General features: G+C 41.7%; 1 protein-coding gene across 1 annotated transcript; it reads right to left on the bottom strand.

The window, feature by feature from the left end:
• On the bottom strand, nucleotides 1–2356 carry LOC129350074 (olfactory receptor 10J4-like). Its single transcript, XM_055015524.1, has one exon. It carries the CDS (start codon nucleotides 2191–2193, stop codon nucleotides 1168–1170), a length of 1026 nt encoding a protein of 341 aa, XP_054871499.1. The 5' UTR covers nucleotides 2194–2356; the 3' UTR covers nucleotides 1–1167.
• Between the last annotated feature and the right edge of the window lie 5785 nt (nucleotides 2357–8141).

Here is an 8141-nt window from a genome sequence, read left to right as displayed (position 1 = left end):
TATTTAACTCCAGTGTTTTCCTCAGGGGGGTCCTCCACACTGGGGGCTGTATCTGGTCTCCCACTGGGGGTGCTGTTCATGAGTCCCCTCGGCCCGGCTGGTTGGGGGGGCTCCCCAACTCGGTGTGGGGGTCCCCCTGTCTGTCGGGGTCTGTGGGTCTGGGTGCCAGCGCCCCCAGTGGTCATGGCCTGCGACTCCTCCCAGTGTGGACGACCCCAATTGGAGGCGTTTTCCACAATCGTCAGTGCCATGCCATGTCTCCCTACTGTCAGTGGTGGGAGTGTGTGTCTGTGGACGTGTGGACGTGTGTACGTGTGCGTGCTCCTGCAGTTGTGTGCATATATGTATATATGGAGGGAGGGAGGGATGGGTTTTCTTGTTTTTAATGTTTTTCATGTTGTAAAGCACTTTGCGTTGCATTTTTAACTGTATGAAAAGTGCTATATAAGTAAAGTTTCATTTGATTTGATTTGATTGTACATACACCTGCACAAGGAGATTTGAGTTTTACTGTTTTCTATTCTGCAGCTCAAAACATTAACTTCTGGTCTCCTAGTTTCTCCGTCCATCCCCTATAGTTATCCATAACAGCATTTCGGCTATGCAAATGATAATAGAAGACATACAATAACATTCTGACTAACAGAAATTGTCCTTTTAAATATCTAAAAGTATATTCAAGGCATAAGTGGACTTAAGAGCGAGAGGTTACTTGTCATCTTGTGTATCTGTGCATTACAAAAGCTTAGGTCAGAACCTCAAAACACAGAAAACAAGAGAATGAAATGAACAAGCAGATAAGTGGAACGTATGGCTGAGTTTTTTACTCTCAATCAAGCTGCTGTTTTACATGATCAAACCTCCCTTTTGCTATGTTTTTGTCACCCTGAAAAAAAACATGACCTGCAAAGATGTTTAAGAATCAGAAAGAATCACTTTCCTTGATGTACTGTTATTAGTGTAATACTATATTTGTATGGGACGTGATTTAAGGGTAAACATGAATTATATCTCACATCAGTTACAACAAATCATGCTCACTTAGTAAGTCATTAGTAACTGTTGCACAGTCACTATATACAGCATGTCAACAAGTCTATCATCATGTTATTCTAGCCAAAATAATGATTTCAGCAGATACTCTGCCTTAGACATCATTTTTAGGTTTTATGCCTCATTTTGCTCTGTAGACGTTTCATTCACAGCACAAAATGTTGGCAGCACATTTGTTGAGTCTCTTAAAGGTCTGCAGGAATTCCTTTTAGATGTGGGTTTTGAGCATAAAATCCTGAAAATGTGTCTTCTAATCTCTGGCAGTTTAAGTCCATACACAAGAGGATTCACAACTGGAGGAATTATGATGAATTCTATTGACAGAATTACAGCAACAAATGGATTAACCTCTTGGAGGTTTTGCCGGCTCAGAGCGCTATCACTAAATGAAGTGATGGAATAAACGACAAAGGAAATAACATGTGGAAGACAACTCTGTAACACTTTTCCTCTGACTTCTGATGAGTTTTTCCAACAAGCAAGCACAATTCGAAGATAAGTGTACAAGATGAAACCAAAAGGAATGAAGGCTATAGCTGTGGCTCCCACCGTAGCACCAATACTGCTAACAGCAGCAGTAACGCATGACAATTTCACAATATTCCAGCTGGCACAGTATAACTTCTCTATTTTGTTGCCACATAAAGGAAGCCTGACAACCATATTAATGGTTATTGAAAGGTTACAGGCTGGTAAGAACCAAGCAAAAAATGCCAAACCGTAGACAGTTTTGGAAGACATCTTTCTGTGATAGTGTAAAGGATAACACACAGCAACATATCTGTCATAAGCCATGATGCTCAGGATGGTCAGTTCATAGAAAGTATATGTGAAAATAATGTAAATCTGAGTGAAACAAGCAGGACGTGAGATTAAATGAGTATCAGACAGGAGGTCCATGAGGAATCTGGGGAAGAAACCAGTAGAACCATACACAGAGTTGACAGACAGAAATGCAATAAACACATACATGGGCTTGTGTAGCGTGTTCTTCCGCAGTATTATCCATATTATGAGAACATTAGCACAAACAATGAAGCTGTACAACAGGAGGCAAAAGACAAAGGCGAGATAACGGTAGTGTCCGATTCTCATGAACATGGTGAAGTTAAAGTAAAAAGAGACAGTGCTGTTTTCCATTCTCTGACTCCACTAGTTGCTAAAAAAAACTAAATTCTGATGTCTGCTTTTGAACAACCTACAATCAGTGTTCTGAAAAAGTGACACCACTGAAAATTTTTAGGAAAAAAAAAAGCAGAAAAAATATTCAGTTGTCAATATTTGGATTTTGCTGAGCTCTATACACAGATACACCACAACTGTGGGCTCTGGGAGCTGTTCTCAGTCTTTTAACTTGTTCCAACGTCACCATGTTATTTCACCTCAGGAGATTTCGGAAAATTCCACACTAAACGTGTCAAGCTTTCACATGAAGTACAAGTTTTTGTCCACACTAGCAGCATGGCTCAAGGGATGCCAGTGTCGTCATACATGTCAGACAGACAATCCATTACTTCTGTCCAGGCTGAATTATCTACAACTAGTGGACACATTGCACTGAAATTTGCAAAAGACACTGACACAAGTTGTCAAAATCTATGGTAATAAAATTTCACTTTGTGCTACGATCAGGCCAAAAGGTAAAATTGTTCAGGAGTTCTGTTTATGGCGAATATTCGTAAATTAAATTTCCCTTCAAACTCAGCAGCTCTTTGTGGTTAAAGCTAATACGGCTTTTCTGAAACTGAAATCTAGATGCAACCTAACAAACCAGGAAACATTTCTACCAGTTTATAGTGGAACCATTGAATCACCACAATGATTGATTCATCTTTTAGTACAGCAAATACTGGTCATCTTCATTTTTTTTCTGCAGCTAAGTATTTTTTCCTTTTGAATAAGTTACACCCACTGATGATGTTTTCATGTTTTGTGGTTGTCAATAAAATTTTCAGGTTACAAAATTCCTTCTTTTTAGGTCTAAACGTGCAAAATGTTTCAGGCTATGGCAAATATTTCCATTTACATTATGCTGGCTTGCTAACACAATAAGCTAAACATGGTAAACATTATGGACACTTGGCTCTGATGTTGTGAGGAAGTATGTATAGAGTTAGTGTCCAAGTATGAATATATTTTAAAGATACAATTCCTCCATTACTATTTTCAGGGGACAGTGTTGCTGCATCATGGGCTTAGCGCTACCCCATTAAGACTGTGACTGTTTTAAAAGAAATACAAACAAGCAAGGTTGTTTTCCTCTGTAGCAGAATGCTACTTCTATGTGGGACTACCTAAGAACCCACACATTGTGCAAAAACAGGTCAACAGACCTGATGGAAACCATGAAAAGGACTTTTATATCCATATGCGTGAAATGTTTCAAATATTAACCATACAAAACTATATTTTCAACAAAGCTACAGTTTGTTGAGCACATAACTGGACATCAGTGTGGTTGATTATGCTGCAGAGTGTTTGAGAAGTTTCTGTATATGCTATTCTGCTGACTTCTTCTCCTAAAACTTTGTTGGGTTTTTTTTTACAATACATTGTAAATGACATGAATATATGGTGATCACAGTTGCAGTTCTCTGAGACACGATAAATCTAGTCAATATTTCCATTTTAAGGTCACATGAGATGAGTGTTGCATACTTAAAGCAGATCAAGTTTATATCAGAAGAATAGAACATGTGGACAACATTACTTGCTGGACTCAATCAACCTCTGATCTGCCCATTACAGTTAGTTGGATGGATGGATGGATGGATGCATGGATGGATGGATGGACAGCTCTATGCTGTGCCTGAACACACACTAAAGCTGCTTTCTTTACAGCTGTGTAAACACAGTGTAATGAAGAAAAGGTTGTGTTACTAACTCCAAAAATATACGGGGAATATGACTATGTTGATGAAATGATGCTATATTTCACTGTTTCATTTGATCTCCAGAAGCACTACTCCAAATGGTTCCATTTTCCTAACTCAGCAAGGCAGGTTTGCTTCCAGCCAGAAAATTACCAGACACTGTAACATTAAAAAAAAGTGTGATTACGAGTTTGAGTGTGGTTGTTCTACCACAAAATGGTGCCCAGGAAACTCCGAAACTGTCTATTTCAGTGTTGAGGGAGGCGTCAGTGCACTACGAACTTTGGACAAAGTGAAATTAATTCCACGCCTTTGAATGGAACTGCACAGTTCAGCATCTCGTAATGAGTAAGAACCCAGCCATGAGATGAAGTTGTGTCCAAATTTATTTAGCAATATTTGCACGATTGTATAACTACCAACCAGTTTGAGGTTTATGGTAACATCGTACTGATTACATGCAATTGTGTTGCAAATTACTGTTAATTAGTTATGTGGTTTGCCCTTAATGACTAGCCAGGCTAAAGAAGACTGATACTAAAATTAAAATTCAACAGCTGAATAACTGAACTGTACTAAAGGAAAGAAAAACTTTAATGTGATTTAATCTGTGCATTTCTTTCAGTTTTGTAATAGGATGGAAGGTTTACTGGCTAAAGGGCTTGTTAGTATGTCTCAGAGTCCTGGTCTCCAGAGTGGTGGTGTTGTATTAATTGCTCTCTGAGGAGGATGAAGTTAATGACCTGTTGACCCCTTCTATCATAATTACATCATGTAACTGTTTCAAAGCAACAGCTACAGTATCCTCCCTCCTGGCTGTAGTGAGTCCTGTTCCCTGAGGCCAGCTGTTTTCCACTGATGATGCCAGTCAGGTCACAGTAAGCATACGAAAGTTTGTCTTGAGATTTTGAAATTACGTAATTTGTATTTCATCATTGTGACAGTAAATTGCTGCATGTTCATCCCTCCGAGGCATCACACACACAAATCAAAAGAATCTTTTTCATTACTATAATCCCATAAAATGACCCTAAAAGAGAATAAAATACCAGTCGGAGGTTAGTTTTTCACTTTTCTAATACGGTTATAAACGATGACACATAATAAGAGGTAAATGGCTAAAAGCCAAGTGCAGTGGTCTTGTATTATTGGTTGAATTGAATTTTTAAATTGTGAGAGGGGAATGAATGAGCTAAGTTCTAAGGAAAACTGAAAAGAGCAGCGGTCAAAGGAGGTATAGGCTTTGGGTGTGAGGAGATTGATGAAGCTGCTAGTGCACAGACTGCGATTTTGTATTGACGAATACACTGAATAGTGTAGCCTGCGACACTTTTAGATAGGGGCAGGGCATCTGATAGAAGACCCTCCAGCCTCTCTGACTGCAGACGATCAGAACAGTAACTCTTGAACCAAGCCAGACAGTTCTCAGAAAGTCCTATGTCTCTTAGCTTGTCCAGCAGTATTTTGAGGTCCACAGAGTCAAAAGCCTTTGCCAGATCAACAAATGCAGCAACACAGAACTCCTTTTTGTCAGTGGCAGATATGATGGCATTGAGGACCTTAAGTATAGCGGTGACGCAACTGTGTCCGGATCTGAAGCCAGATCGGAACTGGTTAAGGACATTATTAGGGGCTTTCGACCCAAGAGCACCAGGTGCTAGGTTGGTTCAAAGTTGAGAGCCAGTGCTTTTTTTGGTTCAAATCTCGTGCCGCCCCCAGAACGGGTTTGTGTTTCCATTCGGAAGGAGCAAAGTTGGAGCTGCGTCATTGCGCCACCACAAAACGTGTGTACGTACTGCGTACGTAGCCGTTCAACAGCGTTCGCGGCCGTACGGAGACCCACACAACAACAATGGAGGACTTCATTGGAATGGTGTTCATGGCTTTGCTAGTGTGTCTCGCCATCGCTGAACAGCAAAACCTTCTGTTAGGGGTTACCCATCGGCGTCGCCGTTCCAATGCCCGGCGATCAAGTTTGAGAAGAAAGGTAATTATCAAAGACGTTTGGATACTTAACAGTAAACGTGCTAGCGTTAGCTTAGCTACTTAGCTTCGACTACGCTTGCATTGATTACTTAGCGGTTAAACACGCGCAATAAGTTGATGATCATATCTATGTTTATCTTTTTAGATGTTTTTAGATGTCACCCCGCCCTCCTGCCCGTGACGTGCTTGGCTCTCAACTCTGGCCAACTCTGGCCCAGCAACGAGTTGGTGCCCGAAACGGCCCCAGTTTTTGGAGCCCGGAAGCCGCAGCTCCGGTGTCGAAACACAAAAAACCGGCGCCAAGTCGGGCGCCGGCTCCAACTCCGAACGGGCTCCACCCCGGTCGAAAAGAGGGTTATGAGGTCTCCAGATGGCACATCAGCTGCTTGTTGACCTGTTTCTCCCGGTATTTTGGAAGAGACAGGGAAAAACGGAAATGGGTCTGTAGAGCAGCTCAAAATCTGAGTTATCACCTCCTTTAAAAAGTGGGGTGAGAGCAGCAGTCTTCCAGTCCCTTGGGAACCACCAATTTGTAGAGATAGATTAAAAATGGTAGGAGATAGGCCACTGCGATTACATGAGGGACTGTCTTTAAAAATAGTGGGATCCAATGCATCCAGTCTAGCAGATTTATGAATGTCCGGGTGGAGCAGCTCCCAAGTACCTTAGACTCCTGTACTGACTGAAAAGAGAAGGGGGGAAAACCTCAGGCAGATGAATGGGCGACAGATGCTCGACTGACAGGGGAACAAGTACGAATACCAGAATTGTCCTCACAGGTCACAGCCAGCTTTGACAAGGTTCTGTTGAAGTGGTCTGCCATTTTGGATTTGTCTGTGACAACAACATCATCACATTTAATTACAGAAGGCAGATGGACCGAACCACCTTAAGTGGCTTCTTTTGACGTGAGGGAGCAGAGGCTCTACCTGAGTTCCCTCCGGATGTCCAAGCTTCTCACCCTATATCTAATGCTGAGCCCAGCCACCCATCACTCGCAAAACAAGATCCCGAGATACTGAACTCGTTCACTTAGTGAAGCAACTCCTCCCCCAATCCAGAAGGTGGTATCCACCAGGTTTCTGGCAGAGAACCATGGCCTCGTACTTAGAGGTGCTGACTCACATCCCAGATGCTTCACACTCAGCTGCAAATCATTCCAGTGCGTGCTGAAGGCCACGGACTGAAGAAGCCAACAGCACCACGTCATCTGCAAAAAGAAGAGACACGCTTCTGAGGTCCCCAAACCAGACAACCCATCCACCCCCTGGCTGCACCTTGAGATACGATCCATGAATAACACAAACCAGATCAGAGAACAAGGGGCAGTCCAGATGGAGTCCAACACTCACAGGGAACATGTCTGATTTTGTGCCCAAATAAGCAGACACAGCTCTCACTTGGTTGTACAGGGACCGAACGGCTCAGATTGGCCAGCCCAGGACCCCATCCTCACACAGGAGGCTGCGATTTACCTGTGATTAAATATTTCTCACCCACTAATCCTACTGAAGTTTCTTGTAAAAAAATACAGATTTACACACAGTAGCCAGACATGATAAAAGGATTCCTGGACAACACCATATAATCGCATGCAAAAGCTCTGATGTGTACTGAGAGAGCAAAGCTGAATTGCATATTTTATTGCTTTTAAGAGTGTTTTTTTTTCACAAGAGGAAAAACATAATGAACACATTACAAAAACTATGAGGCAAATTTCATATTTGAAAAAAGTCCCTCTGCTATACTTAATATTACCAACATACTATCTATGTTTTAATGTTTAGCACACTGTTATTCAGTTTTAGGTGATGGGACGCTGAATCCTTTCCCAGCCCACCATGGACAGGTTGACAGCTATCACAGAGCTAAAAATGTAACTAATGGTTATCTCTGTCTCTTTAAGGAGCACTTTACACAATTGTCCACCAGCCCTGACATGGGTTTGTTGAAATATCAGACAACTTTTTCACACAATATTCCTTCAGTTTCAAGATGTTTGAGGTATTTCTATAACCCTCCATTTCTTCTTTTTGGGTTAAACCTTGGTGGATTTGCTGGACTGTGGAGGATCATTATCTTGCAAAGGGGTTCACTCCCAATTCTACCTTTAGACTGATGGCCTCACAGTACCTTTAGGCACTCTTAGATATGATGCAATATTCATAGTTGAGTCAATGACTGGAAGCTGCCCAAACCTAGAGCCAGTGAAACTACAACATTTGCAGC

Source organism: Amphiprion ocellaris, chromosome 11, assembly GCF_022539595.1.
Source record: "Amphiprion ocellaris isolate individual 3 ecotype Okinawa chromosome 11, ASM2253959v1, whole genome shotgun sequence".
Classification (NCBI taxonomy): Eukaryota; Metazoa; Chordata; class Actinopteri; family Pomacentridae; genus Amphiprion; species Amphiprion ocellaris.
Note: the sequence above shows the minus strand (reverse complement) of the source record. Positions and strands in the feature narration are given on the sequence as shown.